The sequence below is a fragment of the Eretmochelys imbricata genome, chromosome 4, assembly GCF_965152235.1.
Source record: "Eretmochelys imbricata isolate rEreImb1 chromosome 4, rEreImb1.hap1, whole genome shotgun sequence".
NCBI classification, from domain to species: Eukaryota; Metazoa; Chordata; order Testudines; family Cheloniidae; genus Eretmochelys; species Eretmochelys imbricata.
In genome coordinates this window covers 144,475,257-144,498,456 of record NC_135575.1, presented here as the reverse complement: position 1 = coordinate 144,498,456, position 23,200 = coordinate 144,475,257, and the positions used below count along the sequence as shown (strand labels likewise).

Below are 23,200 nucleotides of genomic sequence, written 5' to 3'. Positions count from 1 at the left end.
ACGGGGCAGCGACAGGCCCCGCGCGCTGGTTTGTTATCGTAGGGTCACGGGGCAGCGACCGGCCCCGCGCCCTGGTTTGTTATTGTAGGGTCACGGGGCAGCGACAGGCCCCGCGCCCTGGTTTGTTATCGTAGGGTCACGGGGCAGCGACAGGCCCCGCGGCCTGGTTTGTTATCGTAGGGTCACGGGGCAGCGACAGGCCCCGCGGCCTGGTTTGTTATCGTAGGGTCACGGGGCAGCGACAGGCCCCGCGCCCTGGTTTGTTATCGTAGGGTCACGGGGCAGCGACAGGCCCCGCGCCCTGGTTTGTTATCGTAGGGTCACGGGGCAGCGACAGGCCCCGCGCCCTGGTTTGTTATCGTAGGGTCACGGGGCAGCGACCGGCCCCGCGCCCTGGTTTGTTATCGTAGGGTCACGGGGCAGCGACCGGCCCCGCGCCCTGGTTAGTTATCGTAGGGTCACGGGGCAGCGACCGGCCCCGCGCCCTGGTTTGTTATTGTAGGGTCACGCGTCAGCGACAGGCCCCGCGCCCTGGTTTGTTATCGTAGGGTCACGGGGCAGCGACAGGCCCCGCGCCCTGGTTTGTTATCGTAGGGTCACGCGTCAGCGACAGGCCCCGCGCCCTGGTTTGTTATCGTAGGGTCACGCGTCAGCGACAGGCCCCGCGCCCTGGTTTGTTATCGTAGGGTCACGCGTCAGCGACAGGCCCCGCGCGCTGGTTTGTTATTGTAGGGTCACGGGGCAGCGACCGGCCCCACGCCCTGGTTTGTTATCGTAGGGTCACGGGCAGCGACAGGCCCCGCGCCCTGGTTTGTTATCGTAGGGTCACGGGGCAGCGACAGGCCCCGCGCCCTGGTTTGTTATCGTAGGGTCACGGGGCAGCGACAGGCCCCGCGCCCTGGTTTGTTATCATAGGGTCACGGGGCAGCGACAGGCCCCGCGCGCTGGTTTGTTATTGTAGGGTCACGGGGCAGCGACAGGCCCCGCGCCCTGGTTTGTTATTGTAGGGTCACGGGGCAGCGACCGGCCCCGCGCCCTGGTTAGTTATCGTAGGGTCACGGGGCAGCGACCGGCCCCGCGCCCTGGTTTGTTATCGTAGGGTCACGGGGCAGCGACAGGCCCCGAGCGCTGGTTTGTTATCGTAGGGTCACGGGGCAGCGACAGGCCCCGCGCCCTGGTTTGTTATTGTAGGGTCACGGGGCAGCGACCGGCCCCGCGCCCTGGTTTGTTACTGTAGGGTCACGGGGCAGCGACCGGCCCCGCGCCCTGGTTTGTTATCGTAGGGTCACGGGGCAGCGACCGGCCCCGCGCCCTGGTTTGTTATCGTAGGGTCACGCGTCAGCGACAGGCCCCGCGCCCTGGTTTGTTATCGTAGGGTCACGGGGCAGCGACAGGCCCCGCGCCCTGGTTTGTTATCGTAGGGTCACGGGGCAGCGACCGGCCCCGCGCCCTGGTTTGTTATCGTAGGGTCACGGGGCAGCGACCGGCCCCGCGCCCTGGTTTGTTATCGTAGGGTCACGCGTCAGCGACAGGCCCCGCGCCCTGGTTTGTTATCGTAGGGTCACGCGTCAGCGACAGGCCCCGCGCCCTGGTTTGTTATCGTAGGGTCACGGGGCAGCGACAGGCCCCGCGCCCTGGTTTGTTATCGTAGGGTCACGGGGCAGCGACCGGCCCCGCGCGCTGGTTTGTTATCGTAGGGTCACGGGGCAGCGACAGGCCCCGCGCCCTGGTTTGTTATCGTAGGGTCACGCGTCAGCGACAGGCCCCGCGCCCTGGTTTGTTATCGTAGGGTCACGCGTCAGCGACAGGCCCCGCGCGCTGGTTTGTTATCGTAGGGTCACGGGGCAGCGACAGGCCCCGCGCCCTGGTTTGTTATCGTAGGGTCACGGGGCAGCGACAGGCCCCGAGCGCTGGTTTGTTATTGTAGGGTCACGCGTCAGCGACAGGCCCCGCGCGCTGGTTTGTTATTGTAGGGTCACGCGTCAGCGACAGGCCCCGCGCGCTGGTTTGTTACTGTAGGGTCACGGGGCAGCGACCGGCCCCGCGCCCTGGTTTGTTATCGTAGGGTCACGGGGCAGCGACAGGCCCCAAGCGCTGGTTTGTTATTGTAGGGTCACGCGTCAGCGACAGGCCCCGCGCGCTGGTTTGTTATTGTAGGGTCACGCGTCAGCGACAGGCCCCGCGCGCTGGTTTGTTATTGTAGGGTCACGCGTCAGCGACAGGCCCCGCGCGCTGGTTTGTTATCGTAGGGTCACGGGGCAGCGACAGGCCCCGCGCGCTGGTTTGTTATCGTAGGGTCACGGGGCAGCGACAGGCCCCGCGCGCTGGTTTGTTATCGTAGGGTCACGCGTCAGCGACAGGCCCCGCGCCCTGGTTTGTTATCGTAGGGTCACGCGTCAGCGACAGGCCCCGCGCCCTGGTTTGTTATCGTAGGGTCACGGGGCAGCGACAGGCCCCGCGCGCTGGTTTGTTATTGTAGGGTCACGGGGCAGCGACCGGCCCCGCGCCCTGGTTTGTTATCGTAGGGTCACGGGGCAGCGACCGGCCCCGCACCCTGGTTTGTTATCGTAGGGTCACGCGTCAGCGACAGGCCCCGCGCCCTGGTTTGTTATCGTAGGGTCACGCGTCAGCGACAGGCCCCGCGCCCTGGTTTGTTATCGTAGGGTCACGGGGCAGCGACCGGCCCCGCGCCCTGGTTTGTTATCGTAGGGTCACGGGGCAGCGACCGGCCCCGCGCCCTGGTTTGTTATCGTAGGGTCACGCGTCAGCGACAGGCCCCGCGCCCTGGTTTGTTATCGTAGGGTCACGCGTCAGCGACAGGCCCCGCGCCCTGGTTTGTTATCGTAGGGTCACGGGGCAGCGACAGGCCCCGCGCCCTGGTTTGTTATCGTAGGGTCACGGGGCAGCGACCGGCCCCGCGCGCTGGTTTGTTATCGTAGGGTCACGGGGCAGCGACAGGCCCCGCGCCCTGGTTTGTTATCGTAGGGTCACGCGTCAGCGACAGGCCCCGCGCCCTGGTTTGTTATCGTAGGGTCACGCGTCAGCGACAGGCCCCGCGCGCTGGTTTGTTATCGTAGGGTCACGGGGCAGCGACAGGCCCCGCGCCCTGGTTTGTTATCGTAGGGTCACGGGGCAGCGACAGGCCCCGAGCGCTGGTTTGTTATTGTAGGGTCACGCGTCAGCGACAGGCCCCGCGCGCTGGTTTGTTATTGTAGGGTCACGCGTCAGCGACAGGCCCCGCGCGCTGGTTTGTTACTGTAGGGTCACGGGGCAGCGACCGGCCCCGCGCCCTGGTTTGTTATCGTAGGGTCACGGGGCAGCGACAGGCCCCAAGCGCTGGTTTGTTATTGTAGGGTCACGCGTCAGCGACAGGCCCCGCGCGCTGGTTTGTTATTGTAGGGTCACGCGTCAGCGACAGGCCCCGCGCGCTGGTTTGTTATTGTAGGGTCACGCGTCAGCGACAGGCCCCGCGCGCTGGTTTGTTATCGTAGGGTCACGGGGCAGCGACAGGCCCCGCGCGCTGGTTTGTTATCGTAGGGTCACGGGGCAGCGACAGGCCCCGCGCGCTGGTTTGTTATCGTAGGGTCACGCGTCAGCGACAGGCCCCGCGCCCTGGTTTGTTATCGTAGGGTCACGCGTCAGCGACAGGCCCCGCGCCCTGGTTTGTTATCGTAGGGTCACGGGGCAGCGACAGGCCCCGCGCGCTGGTTTGTTATTGTAGGGTCACGGGGCAGCGACCGGCCCCGCGCCCTGGTTTGTTATCGTAGGGTCACGGGGCAGCGACCGGCCCCGCACCCTGGTTTGTTATCGTAGGGTCACGCGTCAGCGACAGGCCCCGCGCCCTGGTTTGTTATCGTAGGGTCACGCGTCAGCGACAGGCCCCGCGCCCTGGTTTGTTATCGTAGGGTCACGCGTCAGCGACCGGCCCCGCGCCCTGGTTTGTTATTGTAGGGTCACGGGGCAGCGACAGGCCCCGCGCCCTGGTTTGTTACTGTAGGGTCACGGGGCAGCGACCGGCCCCGCGCCCTGGTTTGTTATCGTAGGGTCACGGGGCAGCGACCGGCCCCGCACCCTGGTTTGTTATCGTAGGGTCACGCGTCAGCGACAGGCCCCGCGCCCTGGTTTGTTATCGTAGGGTCACGGGGCAGCGACAGGCCCCGCGCCCTGGTTTGTTATCGTAGGGTCACGCGTCAGCGACCGGCCCCGCGCCCTGGTTTGTTACTGTAGGGTCACGGGGCAGCGACCGGCCCCGCGCCCTGGTTTGTTATCGTAGGGTCACGGGGCAGCGACCGGCCCCGCACCCTGGTTTGTTATCGTAGGGTCACGCGTCAGCGACAGGCCCCGCGCCCTGGTTTGTTATCGTAGGGTCACGGGGCAGCGACAGGCCCCGCGCCCTGGTTTGTTATCGTAGGGTCACGGGGCAGCGACAGGCCCCGCGCGCTGGTTTGTTATCGTAGGGTCACGGGGCAGCGACCGGCCCCGCGCCCTGGTTTGTTATTGTAGGGTCACGGGGCAGCGACAGGCCCTGCGCCCTGGTTTGTTATCGTAGGGTCACGGGGCAGCGACAGGCCCCGCGCCCTGGTTTGTTATCGTAGGGTCACGGGGCAGCGACAGGCCCCGCGCCCTGGTTTGTTATCGTAGGGTCACGCGTCAGCGACAGGCCCCGCGCCCTGGTTTGTTACTGTAGGGTCACGGGGCAGCGACAGGCCCCGCGCCCTGGTTTGTTATCGTAGGGTCATGGGGCAGCGACAGGCCCCGCGGCCTGGTTTGTTATTGTAGGGTCACGGGGCAGCGACCGGCCCCGCGCCCTGGTTTGTTATCGTAGGGTCACGGGGCAGCGACCGGCCCCACGCCCTGGTTTGTTATCGTAGGGTCACGGGGCAGCGACAGGCCCCGCGCCCTGGTTTGTTATTGTAGGGTCACGGGGCAGCGACAGGCCCCGCGCCCTGGTTTGTTATCGTAGGGTCACGGGGCAGCGACCGGCCCCACGCCCTGGTTTGTTATCGTAGGGTCACGGGGCAGCGACAGGCCCCGCGCCCTGGTTTGTTACTGTAGGGTCACGCGGCAGCGACCGGCCCCGCGCCCTGGTTTGTTATCGTAGGGTCATGGGGCAGCGACAGGCCCCGCGCCCTGGTTTGTTATCGTAAGGTCACGGGGCAGCGACCGGCCCCGCACCCTGGTTTGTTATCGTAGGGTCACGGGGCAGCGACAGGCCCCGCGGCCTGGTTTGTTATTGTAGGGTCACGGGGCAGCGACCGGCCCCGCGCCCTGGTTTGTTATCGTAGGGTCACGGGGCAGCGACCGGCCCCACGCCCTGGTTTGTTATCGTAGGGTCACGGGGCAGCGACAGGCCCCGCGCCCTGGTTTGTTATCGTAGGGTCACGGGGCAGCGACAGGCCCCGCGCCCTGGTTTGTTATTGTAGGGTCACGGGGCAGCGACAGGCCCCGCGCCCTGGTTTGTTATCGTAGGGTCACGGGGCAGCGACCGGCCCCACGCCCTGGTTTGTTATCGTAGGGTCACGGGGCAGCGACAGGCCCCGCGCCCTGGTTTGTTACTGTAGGGTCACGCGGCAGCGACCGGCCCCGCGCCCTGGTTTGTTATCGTAGGGTCATGGGGCAGCGACAGGCCCCGCGCCCTGGTTTGTTATCGTAAGGTCACGGGGCAGCGACCGGCCCCGCACCCTGGTTTGTTATCGTAGGGTCACGGGGCAGCGACAGGCCCCGCGCCCTGGTTTGTTACTGTAGGGTCACGGGGCAGCGACAGGCCCCGCGGCCTGGTTTGTTATCGTAGGGTCACGGGGCAGCGACCGGCCCCACGCCCTGGTTTATCATCGTAGGGTCATGGGGCAGCGACAGGCCCCGCGGCCTGGTTTGTTATTGTAGGGTCACGCGGCAGCGACAGGCCCGTCTGCAGGGTCACTCCTGAGCAATGGACGCAGGGGCAGAAGCTTTCAGGTGGGTCTGGCCAGAGGGCTGTTGGGCAAGGCTTGTCTGCATCCTGAGCCAAGGAGCTCCGTTCCCAAACACAGTGAGGCGCTCCCTAGTGCCCGCCGGTGCCCCGGGCAGCGCCCACGTTTAGGAACGGGCACAGCCGGGATCACTCCCAGCACGTGGGCCTCGGGACATGATGGGGTCCAACACAGAGACCCCACGCCCTGTCCAGCGCAGGGCACATGGGCTGCCAGGACCTCCCTGCCCCAGGGGATCGAACAGCCCTTCCCCCTCGGGCTCTGGAGCAGGGCCACCTACTTCCCGGCACCGTGTGCCAGTTGGCGCCGTTGATGATGTTGCCCTCCCTGGCGAAGTCCTCGTAGTGGCAGGGGCGGCGATCGTCGTCCACCATGGCCAGGTTGGTGGAGGCATAGACGGTGGCGAGCCAGCGGAAGACGGCGTCGTCGGGCGTGGGCGTCAGCTCCTGGGCCTTCCAGTAGGTGCGGGTCATGTCGTAGGGGTAGGTCACCACCAGCTCGCCCCCGTGCAGGTTGGCGCTCAGCACGAAGGGGTACTTCTGCATCCAGTCGATGACGGCACGGGTCTCCGGGGCCACCTGGGCAGGGACAGGCCTCGGCCTCAGAGCACTGGGGGCAGCGTGGGGACAAGTGCCCCCGGGCGCTGAGGTCAGGGATGGAGCGTGAAGCATGCGGCCTGACTCGCAGGCCCTCGGCTAGGACTGGCTCCCATGCGAGGTGCTGCCGTTCCGCCCTGGCAGCATCTCGCACCCGCTTCGCCCTGGGGTGAAGGGCTGCAGGAGGGGAAGGGCAATGCAGGGTGGCCATGGTGTCTGCAGGCCCCTGGCATGAACCCCTGGCTCCCCCTCAGGGCCTGCATTGTCCCACTCCCACTGCTTGCATGTGAGACCCGCTGGGCAGCAGGCCCAGAAGACCCTGGTTCACATCGGTCACCCCAGCCCCCGCCCCCCACTCTTTGCCTTACACCAAGGAGAATCCCCAGATCTCCCAGCCCCATCCACCCCTGCACCCCACATCTCCCCTATGTCCCCCGCACCCCAGAGCACCCCCTGCCTCCCGCACCCCAGAGCATCCCGTATGTCCCACAGCTCCCCTTGTCCCCGCACCACCCTATCTCCGCACCCCACAGCGCCCCCTGCACCCCACAGCGCCCCCATGTCCCCGTACCCCACAGCACCCCCTGCACCCCACAGCACCCCTGTTTCCACATCACCCTGTCCCCGCAACCCACAGCACTCACAGCGTCCCCTGCCCCCTACAGCACCCCCTGCCCCCTATGTCCCCCGCACCACCCCCATCCCCACGCTGGTTCCCCGTTCCCCCCCCCGTGTCCCCGTCCCGCACCGTGGGGCCGGCGGGGCTCACCGTGGCGTTGGCGAAGGTGTAGTACTCCGGGATGGGGAGATAGTGGTTGGGGAACTTGTGAGGAACCAGCTCATTGTCTTCGGCGTCCCACAGGGCCGTGTTGAGGTCGGCGAAGTTGTGGTTGAGGTCGATGCCTTCGTAGGTCCAGCGGCCCATGGCCCAGCCCGCCAGCTCCGAGCCCTGTGTGGAGGGAGGGACGGCAGGAGAGCAGGGCTCCCACTCTCCAGAGCGCATTCAGAGCAGGTGGGGCTCAGAGCCCCCCACAGATCAGAGACCCCCAATAATGGCTGGGCCACCGTGACATCCTCTGGCCTGCCATGGCCCTTCCCTCCCACCCGTCTGCCTCCCTCCCTCCCGGACAGCCCAGCCCACACCGGCCAGAGGGGCCCTCGCACCCCCTTCCGGCCTCCTCACTCCCCATCGTCTGCCCCCATCCCGTCTGGCTCCCCCCGTCCTCCCTGTGCGTCTGCATTGGGAGAGCGTGCGACGAGGCCAATGCCCCGGGATCCCCATCGCCCTCCCTGCCCGCAGCCGAGGCTCTCCACGGCCAGCCCCTAGCACCGTTCGTGTGGCCGTCCCCCTAGAGCCCGCCAGGCCCACTCCCTGCTCCCCGCCGGGCCCCTGCAGGCACACGCAGCTCAGCTGCCTCGCTCCGGGAGACCTCCCGACAGCCTGCCCGCGTTCCCGCCTGGGCCAGGCCTCTGCCCTACCAGCACCTGCCAGCAGCACTGAACACTGCCGTCCAGGCGCGCTGAGAGCGCCTCCTGCTGGCTTCCCCGGAGCGGAGGGTGCGGGCATTCAGCACCCTCCCGGCCCTGCATCAGCGGGGTGCAGAGAGGGGCCCAGCCTCTCCGCCAGGCCGGGATTCCCAGGTCTCCCCTCTCGGAGCCAAGCCGGCCGGTGCCCGGTGCGGCTGTCACGCCGTGCCGGTTCCCCTGAGCCCGTCAGTGGGGCCGCCCTGCGTCCGCAGGGGCCCCTGAGTGGCGGTGAGGCGATGCCCACGGGTCCCCCCGGGCCCACAGCTACCCTCCCCTCGGCGCGGGCCCCCGCGGGCCCTACCAGCTTGTAGGCGGTCTCGTAGCCGTCGGGGTTCATGGAGGGCAGCAGGTGGATGCGGGTCTCGCTCACCAGCCGGACGACGCGGGGGTTGCCCCGGGTGAACTCGCCGCACAGGTACTGCATCAGGTTGAGCAGGAGCTCGCGGCCCAGCACCTCGTTCCCGTGCATCCCCGCCACGTAGCGGAACTCCGGCTCCCCTGCCGGCGACACGCAGCCAGCTGCCCACGGAGCCCGCTGCCCGCCCGCCCGCCCGCCCGCCGGGCAACAGGCTGAGAGCGCGGCCAACCCCCACCCGCTCCCCGGGGAAATCCCCCCGCGTGCCAGGCTCCCGGGGGAAGCGAAGCAGAGATTGGCCCCAGGAACAGCCCCGTGCTGGGCCAGCTGGGGACCAGGGCCCCCCAGAGCCTCAGGTGCAGACAGCGTCCGGGGGCAGACCCAGGGGGACGCCCTGGCTCTGGGGGGGTGGCATCCGGGGGCAGACCCAGGGGGAGGACCTGGTCCTGGGGAGGGGGGTGGCGCCTGGGGGCAGACCCGGGGGGGCGCCCCGGCTCGGGTTGGAGTTCAGCCAGGCAGCCTCGTGGGGGCAGCAGAACAGGGGTGCAGATGGACGTCCCCCCGACTCTCTGTGCGTGGCACGAGGGGCAGCAAACCGAGCTCCCACTCTCCGTCCGCCGCGCCGGGGTGCGTCCGGGAAGCGGTGCTGGCGGCGTCTCCCCTCTCTGCCCCGTGCTGTGGGGACTCACCCAGCTCGTGCTGCCCGGGGTTGTCCGAGATCTCCATCACGTACATCTTCAGGCCCTGGTAGCTCTTGCCGATGCTGTAGACCCGGGTGATGTTGGGGCACTCCTCGTTCACCTTCTTCATCAGCTGTGAAGGGCAAGGGGCACGGCTAGCTTCTCCTGCCAGGGGCTGGCGGGAGGCAGCTGTCGGACGCGTGCCTGCCTTCCCTGCCGGCAGCGGGAACCGCGAGGGACGGGAGGCCGGGAGCGAAGGGAACGTACCTTTCTCATCTCCTTGTAGTTGTGATGCCTGAAGTCCAGCTTGTCGGTCGGCACCGGGTCGTTCTCCCAGGAGTAGATGTTGTTGGGGTCTGCAGGGAGAGATGGGCGTGAAATTCGGGGCCAGCGCCAGGCCTTGGCACCAAGCGCTCCCGGGTTCGCTCGCAGGCCGCCGGCCCCCATTCTCCCCAGCTGGGGCCAGGCGAGGCTGCCCTCAGCAGCTGGATGAACGCAGCAGCCACCTTGGCCAAGGGCAGCCCACGGCCTCTTTCCGGCCTGAGAAGGCCCTTCGCTGAGGTCGGCTTGTGGCCCGTTTAGAACGAGGGGAGGCGGCCGCCGTTTGGGAAAGAGGGCAGTTCTCCCCGAGCGTCGCTAACGAAGATTCTGCAGCCACTGCCGACGGAGAAACTCCCCCTTACGGCGAATAACGGCAAAAAAAGAAGTTGGGTACGAATCGATCTCTTGCTCCAGATCCACCTCTCAGCCACTCTGTGTGTAAACAGCCAATACCTGAGCTGATGTCAACAGGACAAAACTTGTCTGATGCCGCGGGCTGAGTTTCTTAAAGGGCCCATTTGCAGAATTAATTTTTGTTCATACCTGAATTCACGGATCCATGTGTAACACCTCAGGCCGTGCGTGCCGGGCTCAGGGTCTGGGCTGCCCGGCATGGGGGATACACAGTCCTTCCCCTACATAACAGAGAGGCTATATCCCTGCTTTGAGTGCAAAGCTCACCCTGAACTACAGGGCATGGCCAGCACCTCCAGGAGAACAAGACGACCCAGAATTATACCAGTGAATACTTAAAAATACCCGAGCACGCTGGCAGGGACAGAAACGTTCATGCTTCAGGGCTTGGCCTGGCCGAGGTGGTCAGGTGGTGGGTGGGTGGTCAGGAGGGAACGTTGCCATCGGCAGGTTATCCCATCACTCAGGGACTCTCTCAAGCAGCTGGTACAGGCCACTACCAGAGCCTGGGTTAAAAGGACGGCGGGTCTCATCTGGCCCAGCAGTTCCTGTGTTGCTGTGCACGACCAGGCAGGGCTATTGCGTGAGGGGCATTTCTCGGACAGCCACGTCCCAGACCATTCGGGGCTTGTGCTCGCTGTCCCAGCCCCGCCCGGGGACCTGGGGCTGCTAGCACGACAGAGGGTTGCGGAGGAGACAGGCAGGAGGGACTGAGAGCGAAGGGCCCCGGCTCGATGCCACACAAGAGAACGAAGGGGAAGACGGCCAGGCCTGGCCAGACGGCCCCTCGGAGGGAGAGCCCAGGGACAAGCCCATGCCAGCAGCGCGTCCTACCTGGCAAGGGGCAGCCCAGGATCTCCGCCCTCAGGCAGATGGTGCCGTTCTCAAACCAGGTCTGGGGGTTGATGCGGATGTAGCGTGCCACCACCGGGGTGGGGAGTGCATTGAGCACGGGCGTCTCGGGGTCCTTGTTCCCCAGGAACACCTAGAGACAGACAGACGGACACGGCACCGGCCTTCGGCTGCTTGCGAGGCTCATTCTTATCCCTGCTATAAATACTCGTCCTTCTGGGGGAGGTGACAGGGGCTGGCGTGCCAGGCCCGGGGCCTGCAGCCCTGCACGCCCCCAGCAGCAGGAGCAGGGCTCCCCCATGCTGCCCCCTGCCCTTGGAGACACTGACCTCCCACCCGCGTCCCACCGCTGAGCAGGGCAGCCTTGCGGCCTACTGCCACCATTGCCCGGGGCGCTTTTCAGGCCACACGCCCAGCCCTCCTCCCGGGGCGGGGGCTGGGATGGTGAGTCCTCCTTCAAACACAAGCCGAGATTCTCCCAGGCTCCCGGGACTCTGGGGCTTTTGGATTGCCAGGCAGCGAGAGCCGCCCCGTGTCTCCTGGCACTGGAGCAGCAGTGGCTGGGTCCAGCGTCCGCATTGCCCAGTTGGCAGCTCAGTGGGCCCGGGATCAGAACCCAAAGGGTTACGTCCGACCCAGCCCCCGCCCGCTCCCCCTGGCTCCCATTCAACCCTTGATGAGAAACAGACCTGAGCTGCCTGCGTGAGGCTGGAACCTGGCACAGGGAGGAAGGCTCCCAGACCCAGGCTTGTGCCACAGGGACGTGCCAAACCCCAGGGAAACCAACAGCTGCTCTGCCCCGTGACAACGGGACTCTAGGCGCCCGCTGGCGCCCGTGCCAGCTCAGAGCTCCCCAGGGAGAGAGACGCAGAGTGCCGCGTGGGACTCCCTCCACAGAGACCCGCTCACCGCCCGGCCACTAGCCCACCCCCACTGCCCTCCCCAGCGGGCCCAGGCTCCCTGTCGGGAGGAGCCAGGCTGGACCCGCCTCTCCCCCAGTGCTGAGGGGGCTGGGAGCTGCCGGTTCCTCCCCCCCCTCCCTCAGGCTGATCGCCTTCTGCCTGCTTATGAACTCATTTCTTTCCCAAAAGAGTAGGCAGGAGGGGCAGGGAGAGGTCAGAGCAGAGCTAATTCTATAGTGCGGACACACACATACACTGCACTGATTTATCTACACACGCACAGAGCACGCATTTATACACGCCGCACTGATTTATCTACACACACACAGAGCACGCATTTATACACGCCGCACTGATTTACACACGCAAACAGAGCACGCATTTATACACGCCGCACTGATTTATCTACACACACAGAGCACGCATTTATACACGCCGCACTGATTTATCTCCACACGCACAGACCACGCATTTATACACGCCGCACTGATTTACACACACACACAGAGCACGCATTTATACACGCTGCACTGATTTATCTACACACACACAGAGCACGCATTTATACACACCGCACTGATTTACCTCCACACACACAGAGCACGCATTTATACACACCGCACTGATTTACACACGCAAACAGAGCACGCATTTATACACGCCGCACTGATTTATCTCCACACACAGAGCACGCATTTATACACACCGCACTGATTTATCTACACACACACAGAGCACGCATTTATACACACCGCACTGATTTATCTACACACACACAGAGCACGCATTTATACACGCCGCACTGATTTATCTACACACACAGAGCACGCATTTATACACGCTGCACTGATTTATCTACACACGCACAGAGCACGCATTTATACACGCCGCACTGATTTATCTCCACACACACACAGAGCACGCATTTATACACGCCGCACTGATTTATCTCCACACACACACAGAGCACGCATTTATACACGCCGCACTGATTTATCTACACACACAGAGCACGCATTTATACACGCTGCACTGATTTATCTACACACGCACAGAGCACGCATTTATACACGCCGCACTGATTTATCTCCACACACACACAGAGCACGCATTTATACACGCTGCACTGATTTATCTACACACACACAGAGCACGCATTTATACACGCTGCACTGATTTACACACGCACACAGAGCACGCATTTATACACGCCGCACTGATTTATCTACACACACAGAGCACGCATTTATACACGCCGCACTGATTTATCTACACACACACAGAGCACGCATTTATACACGCTGCACTGATTTACACACGCACACACAGAGCACACATTTATACACGCCGCACTGATTTATCTCCACACACACAGAGCACGCATTTATACACGCCGCACTGATTTATCTACACACACACAGAGCACACATTTATACACGCCGCACTGATTTACACACGCACACAGAGCACGCATTTATACACGCCGCACTGATTTATCTACACACACACACAGAGCACGCATTTATACACGCCGCACTGATTTATCTACACACACACACAGAGCACGCATTTATACACACCGCACTGATTTATCTCCACACACACACACAGAGCACTCATTTATACACGCCGCACTGATTTATCTCCACACACACAGAGCACGTATTTATACACGCCGCACTGATTTATCTACACACACAGAGCACGTATTTATACACGCTGCACTGATTTATCTACACACACACACAGAGCACGCATTTATACACGCCGCACTGATTTATCTCCACACACACAGAGCACGCATTTATACACGCCGCACTGATTTATCTACACACACACACAGAGCACGCATTTATACACGCTGCACTGATTTATCTCCACACACACAGAGCACGTATTTATACACGCCGCACTGATTTATCTACACACACAGAGCACTCATTTATACACGCCGCACTGATTTATCTCCACACACACAGAGCACGTATTTATACACGCCGCACTGATTTATCTACACACACAGAGCACGCATTTATAGACGCCGCACTGATTTATCTACACACACAGAGCACGCATTTATACACGCCGCACTGATTTATCTACACACGCACAGAGCACGCATTTATACACGCCGCACTGATTCACACACGCACACACAGAGCACGCATTTATACACGCCGCACTGATTTATCTACACGCACACAGAGCACGTATTTATACACGCTGCACTGATTTATCTACACACACACACAGAGCACGCATTTATACACGCCGCACTGATTTATCTACACACACACAGAGCACGTATTTATACACGCCGCACTGATTTATCTACACACACAGAGCACGCATTTATACACGCTGCACTGATTTATCTCCACACACACACAGAGCACGCATTTATACACACCGCACTGATTTATCTACACACACAGAGCACGCATTTATACACGCCGCACTGATTTATCTACACACACAGAGCACGCATTTATACACGCCGCACTGATTTATCTACACGCACACAGAGCACGCATTTATACACGCTGCACTGATTTATCTACACGCACAGAGCACGTATTTATACACGCCGCACTGATTTATCTACACACACAGAGCACGCATTTATACACGCTGCACTGATTTATCTACACGCACACACAGAGCACGCATTTATACACGCCGCACTGATTTATCTACACGCACACAGAGCACGCATTTATACACGCTGCACTGATTTATCTACACACACACACAGAGCACGCATTTATACACGCCGCACTGATTTATCTACACACACACAGAGCACGTATTTATACACGCCGCACTGATTTATCTACACACACAGAGCACGCATTTATACACGCTGCACTGATTTATCTCCACACACACACAGAGCACGCATTTATACACACCGCACTGATTTATCTACACACACAGAGCACGCATTTATACACGCCGCACTGATTTATCTACACACACAGAGCACGCATTTATACACGCCGCACTGATTTATCTACACACACACACAGAGCACGCATTTATACAGGCCGCACTGATTTATCTACACACACAGAGCACGTATTTATACACGCCGCACTGATTTATCTACACACACAGAGCACGCATTTATACACGCTGCACTGATTTATCTACACGCACACACAGAGCACGCATTTATACACGCCGCACTGACTTATCTACACACACAGAGCACGCATTTATACACGCCGCACTGATTTATCTACACACGCACAGAGCACGCATTTATACACGCTGCACTGATTTATCTCCACACACACAGAGCACGCATTTATACACGCCGTACTGATTTATCTCCACACACACAGAGCACGCATTTATACACGCTGCACTGATTTATCTACACACGCACAGAGCACGCATTTATACACGCCGCACTGATTTATCTACACACACACAGAGCACGCATTTATACACGCCGTACTGATTTATCTACACACACACAGAGCACGTATTTATACACGCTGCACTGATTTATCTCCACACACACAGAGCACGCATTTATACACGCCGTACTGATTTATCTCCACACACACAGAGCACGCATTTATACACGCTGCACTGATTTATCTACACGCACAGAGCACGCATTTATACACGCCGCACTGATTTATCTACACGCACACACAGAGCACGCATTTATACACGCCGCACTGATTTATCTACACACACACAGAGCACGCATTTATACACGCCACACTGATTTATCTCCACGCACAGAGCACGCATTTATACACGCCGCACTGATTTATCTACACGCACACACAGAGCACGCATTTATACACGCCGCACTGATTTATCTACACACACAGAGCACGCATTTATACACGCCGCACTGATTTATCTACACACGCACAGAGCACGCATTTATACACGCTGCACTGATTTATCTCCACACACACAGAGCACGCATTTATACACGCCGTACTGATTTATCTCCACACACACAGAGCACGCATTTATACACGCCGCACTGATTTATCTACACACACACAGAGCACGCATTTATACACGCCGCACTGATTTATCTACACGCACACAGAGCACGCATTTATACACGCCGCACTGATTTATCTCCACACACACAGAGCACGCATTTATACACGCTGCACTGATTTATCTACACACACAGAGCACGCATTTATACACGCCGCACTGATTTACCTCCACACACACAGAGCACGCATTTATACACGCCGCACTGATTTATCTACACACACACAGAGCACGCATTTATACACGCCGCACTGATTTATCTACACGCACACAGAGCACGCATTTATACACGCCGCACTGATTTATCTACACACACACAGAGCACGCATTTATACACGCCGCACTGATTTATCTACACGCACACAGAGCACGCATTTATACACGCTGCACTGATTTATCTCCACACACACAGAGCACGCATTTATACACGCCGTACTGATTTATCTCCACACACACAGAGCACGCATTTATACACGCCGCACTGATTTATCTACACACACAGAGCACGCATTTATACACGCCGCACTGATTTACACACACACACAGAGCACGCATTTATACACGCCGCACTGATTTATCTACACACACACACAGAGCACGCATTTATACACGCCGCACTGATTTATCTACACACACACAGAGCACGCATTTATACACGCCGCACTGATTTATCTACACACACACACAGAGCACGCATTTATACACGCCGCACTGATTTACACACACACACACAGAGCACGCATTTATACACGCCGCACTGATTTATCTACACGCACACAGAGCAAGCATTTATACACGCTGCACTGATTTATCTACACACACACAGAGCACGCATTTATACACGCCGCACTGATTTACACACGCACACAGAGCACGTATTTATACACGCCGCACTGATTTACACACACAGACACAGAGCACGCATTTATACACGCTGCACTGATTTATCTGCACACACACAGAGCACGCATTTATACACACCGCACTGATTTACACACGCACACAGAGCACGTATTTATACACGCCGCACTGATTTACACACACACACAGAGCACGCACTTATACACGCTGCACTGATTTACACACACACACAGAGCACGCATTTATACACGCTGCACTGATTTACACACACACACAGAGCACGCACTTATACACGCTGCACTGATTTACACACGCACACAGAGCACGCATTTATAAACGCTGCACTGATTTATCTACACACGCACAGAGCACGCATTTATACACGCCGCACTGATTTATCTCCACACACACAGAGCACGCATTTATACACGCCGCACTGATTTATCTACACACACACACACAGAGCACGCATTTATACACGCTGCACTGATTTATCTACACACACACACAGAGCACGCATTTATACACGCTGCACTGATTTATCTACACACACACAGAGCACGTATTTATACACGCCGCACTGATTTATCTCCACACACACACAGAGCACGCATTTATACACGCCGCACTGATTTATATCCACACGGACAGAGCACGCATTTATACACGCCGCACTGATTTATCTACACACACAGAGCACGCATTTATACACGCCGCACTGATTTATCTACACACATAGAGCACGCGTTTATACACGCCGCACTGATTTATCTACACGCACACACACAGAGCACGCATTTATACACGCCGCACTGATTTATCTACACACACACACACAGAGCACGCATTTATACACGCCGCACTGATTTATCTACACACACAGAGCACGCATTTATACACGCCGCACTGATTTATCTACACAGACGCAGAGCACGCATTTATACACGCCGCACTGATTTATCTACACACGCAGAGCACGCATTTATACACGCCGCACTGATTTACACACGCACACAGAGCACGCATTTATACACGCTGCACTGATTTATCTACACACACACAGAGCACGCATTTATACACGCCGCACTGATTTATCTACACACACAGAGCACGCATTTATACACGCCGCACTGATTTACACACACAGAGCACGCATTTATACACGCCGCACTGATTTATCTCCACACACACAGAGCACGCATTTATACACGCCGCACTGATTTATCTACACACACAGAGCACGCATTTATACACGCCGCACTGATTTATCTACACACACACAGAGCACGTATTTATACACGCCGCACTGATTTATCTACACACACACACAGAGCACGCATTTATACACGCTGCACTGATTTATCTACACACACACAGAGCACGCATTTATACACGCCGCACTGATTTATCTCCACACACACACAGAGCACGCATTTATACACGCTGCACTGATTTATCTCCACACACACACAGAGCACGCATTTATACACGCTGCACTGATTTATCTACACACACACAGAGCACGCATTTATACACGCCGCACTGATTTATCTACACGCACACAGAGCACGCATTTATACACGCCGCACTGATTTATCTACACACACAGAGCACGCATTTATACACGCTGCACTGATTTATCTACACACACACAGAGCACGCATTTATACACGCTGCACTGATTTATCTACACACGCACACAGAGCACGCATTTATACACGCCGCACTGATTTATCTACACACACAGAGCACGCATTTATACACGCTGCACTGATTTATCTACACACACACAGAGCACGCATTTATACACGCTGCACTGATTTATCTACACACACACAGAGCACGCATTTATACACGCCGCAGTGATTTATCTCCACACACACAGAGCACGCATTTATACACGCCGCACTGATTTATCTCCACACACACAGAGCACGCATTTATACACGCCGCACTGATTTATCTACACACGCACAGAGCACGCATTTATAGACGCCGCACTGATTTATCTACACACACACAGAGCACGCATTTATACACGCCGCACTGATTTATCTACACGCACAGAGCACGCATTTATACACGCCGCACTGATTTATCTACACACGCACAGAGCACGCATTTATACACGCTGCACTGATTTACACACACACACAGAGCACGTATTTATACACGCTGCACTGATTTACACACACACACAGAGCACGCATTTATACACGCCGCATTGATTTATCTACACACACAGAGCACGCATTTATACACGCCGCACTGATTTATCTACACACGCACAGAGCACGCATTTATACACGCCGCACTGATTTATCTACACACGCACACAGAGCACGCATTTATACACGCCGCACTGATTTATCTACACACACACAGAGCACGCATTTATACACGCTGCACTGATTTACACACGCACACAGAGCGCGCATTTATACACGCCGCACTGATTTATCTACACACACAGAGCACGTATTTATACACGCTGCACTGATTTATCTCCACACACACAGAGCACGCATTTATACACGCCGCACTGATTTATCTACACACACAGAGCACGCATTTATACACGCTGCACTGATTTATCTCCACACACACAGAGCACGCATTTATACACGCCGCACTGATTTATCTACACACACAGAGCACGCATTTATACACGCCGCACTGATTTATCTCCACACACACAGAGCACGCATTTATACACGCCGCACTGATTTATCTACACACACAGAGCACGCATTTATACACGCCGCACTGATTTATCTACACACACACAGAGCACGCATTTATACACGCCGCACTGATTTATCTACACACACAGAGCACGCATTTATACACGCTGCACTGATTTACACACGCACACAGAGCACGCATTTATACACGCTGCACTGATTTATCTACACACACAGAGCACACATTTATACACGCCGCACTGATTTATCTACACACACACACACAGAGCACGCATTTATACACGCCGCACTGATTTATCTACACACGCAGAGCACGCATTTATACACGCCGCACTGATTTATCTACACACGCAGAGCACGCATTTATACACGCCGCACTGATTTATCTACACACGCACAGAGCACGCATTTATACACGCCGCACTGATTTATCTACACACACACACACAGAGCACGCATTTATACACGCCGCACTGATTTATCTACACACGCACAGAGCACGCATTTATACACGCCGCACTGATTTATCTACACACACACACACAGAGCACGCATTTATACACGCCGCACTGATTTATCTACACACGCACAGAGCACGCATTTATACACGCCGCACTGATTTATCTACACACACACACACAGAGCACGCATTTATACACGCCGCACTGATTTATCTACACACGCAGAGCACGCATTTATACACGCCGCACTGATTTATCTACACACGCACAGAGCACGCATTTATACACGCCGCACTGATTTATCTACACACACACACACAGAGCACGCATTTATACACGCCGCACTGATTTATCTACACACGCACAGAGCACGCATTTATACACGCCGCACTGATTTACACACGCACACAGAGCACGCATTTATACACGCTGCACTGATTTATCTCCACACACACAGAGCACGCATTTATACACGCCGCACTGATTTATCTCCACACACACAGAGCACGCATTTATACGCGCCGCACTGATTTATCTACACACACACACACAGAGCACGCATTTATACACGCCGCACTGATTTATCTACACACGCACAGAGCACGCATTTATACACGCCGCACTGATTTATCTACACACACACACACAGAGCACGCATTTATACACGCCGCACTGATTTATCTACACACACACACACAGAGCACGCATTTATACACGCCGCACTGATTTATCTACACACGCACAGAGCACGCATTTATACACGCCGCACTGATTTATCTACACACACACACACAGAGCACGCATTTATACACGCCGCACTGATTTATCTACACACGCACAGAGCACGCATTTATACACGCCGCACTGATTTATCTACACACACACACACAGAGCACGCATTTATACACGCCGCACTGATTTATCTACACACGCAGAGCACGCATTTATACACGCCGCACTGATTTATCTACACACGCACAGAGCACGCATTTATACACGCCGCACTGATTTATCTCCACACACACAGAGCACGCATTTATACGCGCCGCACTGATTTATCTACACGCACACAGAGCACGCATTTATACACGCCGCACTGATTTACACACGCACACAGAGCACGCATTTATACACGCTGCACTGATTTATCTCCACACACACAGAGCACGCATTTATACACGCCGCACTGATTTATCTCCACACACAGAGCACGCATTTATACACGCCGCACTGATTTATCTACACACGCACAGAGCACGCATTTATACACGCCGCACTGATTTATCTACACACACACAGAGCACGCATTTATACACGCCGTACTGATTTATCTCCACGCACACAGAGCACGCATTTATACACGCCGCACTGATTTATCTCCACACACACAGAGCACGCATTTATACACGCTGCACTGATTTATCTACACGCACAGAGCACGCATTTATACACGCCGCACTGATTTATCTACACACACACAGAGCACGCATTTATACAGGCCGCACTGATTTATCTACACGCACAGAGCACGCATTTATACACGCCGCACTGATTTATCTACACGCACACAGAGCACGCATTTATACACGCTGCACTGATTTACACACGCACACAGAGCACGTATTTATACACGCCGCACTGATTTATCTACACACACACAGAGCACGCATTTATAGACGCCGCACTGATTTATCTACACGCACAGAGCACGCATTTATACACGCTGCACTGATTTACACACGCACACAGAGCACGTATTTATACACGCCGCACTGATTTACACACACACACAGAGCACGCATTTATACACGCCGCACTGATTTATCTACACACACACAGAGCACGCATTTATACACGCCGCACTGATTTACACACGCACACAGAGCACGTATTTATACACGCCGCACTGATTTACACACACACACAGAGCACGCATTTATACACGCCGCACTGATTTATCTACACACACACAGAGCACGCATTTATACAGGCCGCACTGATTTATCTACACGCACAGAGCACGCATTTATACACGCCGCACTGATTTATCTACACGCACACAGAGCACGCATTTATACACGCTGCACTGATTTACACACGCACACAGAGCACGTATTTATACACGCCGCACTGATTTATCTACACACACACAGAGCACGCATTTATAGACGCCGCACTGATTTATCTACACGCACAGAGCACGCATTTATACACGCTGCACTGATTTACACACGCACACAGAGCACGTATTTATACACGCCGCACTGATTTACACACACACACAGAGCACGCATTTATACACGCCGCACTGATTTATCTACACACACACAGAGCACGCATTTATACACGCCGCACTGATTTACACACGCACACAGAGCACGTATTTATACACGCCGCACTGATTTACACACACACACAGAGCACGCATTTATACACGCCGCACTGATTTATCTACACACGCACACAGAGCACGCATTTATACACGCCGCACTGATTTATCTACACACGCACACAGAGCACGCATTTATAGACGCCGCACTGATTTATCTACACACGCACAGAGCACGTATTTATACACGCCGCACTGATTTATCTACACACACACAGAGCACGTATTTATACACGCCGCACTGATTTATCTACACACGCACAGAGCACGTATTTATACACGCCGCACTGATTTATCTACACACGCACAGAGCACGCATTTATACACGCCGCACTGATTTATCTACACGCACAGAGCACGCATTTATACACGCCGCACTGATTTATCTACACGCACAGAGCACGCATTTATACACGCCGCACTGATTTATCTACACACGCACAGAGCACGCATTTATACACGCCGCACTGATTTATCTACACGCACAGAGCACGCATTTATACACGCTGCACTGATTTATCTACACACACACAGAGCACGCATTTATACACGCTGCACTGATTTATCTACACACACACAGAGCACGCATTTATACACGCCGCACTGATTTATCTCCACACACAGAGCACGCATTTATACACGCTGCACTGATTTATCTACACACACAGAGCACGCATTTATACACGCCGCACTGATTTATCTACACGCACAGAGCACGCATTTATACACGCCGCACTGATTTATCTACACGCACAGAGCACGCATTTATACACGCTGCACTGATTTATCTACACGCACAGAGCACGCATTTATACACGCTGCACTGATTTATCTACACACACAGAGCACGCATTTATACACGCCGCACTGATTTATCTACACGCACAGAGCACGCATTTATACACGCTGCACTGATTTATCTACACGCACAGAGCACGCATTTATACACGCTGCACTGATTTATCTACACGCACAGAGCACGCATTTATACACGCCGCACTGATTTATCTACACGCACAGAGCACGCATTTATACACGCCGCACTGATTTATCTCCACACACACAGAGCACGTATTTATACACGCTGCACTGATTTACACACGCACACACAGAGCACGCATTTATACACGCCG

General features: G+C 56.8%; 1 protein-coding gene across 1 annotated transcript in view; it reads right to left on the bottom strand.

The window, feature by feature from the left end:
• Nucleotides 1-23,200, bottom strand: part of CPXM1 (carboxypeptidase X, M14 family member 1) — a 51,902-nt gene that overhangs the window by 9,703 nt on the left and 18,999 nt on the right. The window contains exons 6-11 of the mRNA XM_077814733.1: nucleotides 10,697-10,847; nucleotides 9,395-9,483; nucleotides 9,137-9,260; nucleotides 8,394-8,590; nucleotides 7,335-7,514; nucleotides 6,250-6,547 (exon numbers count right to left, since the gene is read on the bottom strand). Of these exons, the coding sequence (XP_077670859.1) occupies nucleotides 6,250-6,547; nucleotides 7,335-7,514; nucleotides 8,394-8,590; nucleotides 9,137-9,260; nucleotides 9,395-9,483; nucleotides 10,697-10,847 (1,039 nt within the window). The remainder of the gene's footprint in view (nucleotides 1-6,249; nucleotides 6,548-7,334; nucleotides 7,515-8,393; nucleotides 8,591-9,136; nucleotides 9,261-9,394; nucleotides 9,484-10,696; nucleotides 10,848-23,200) is intronic.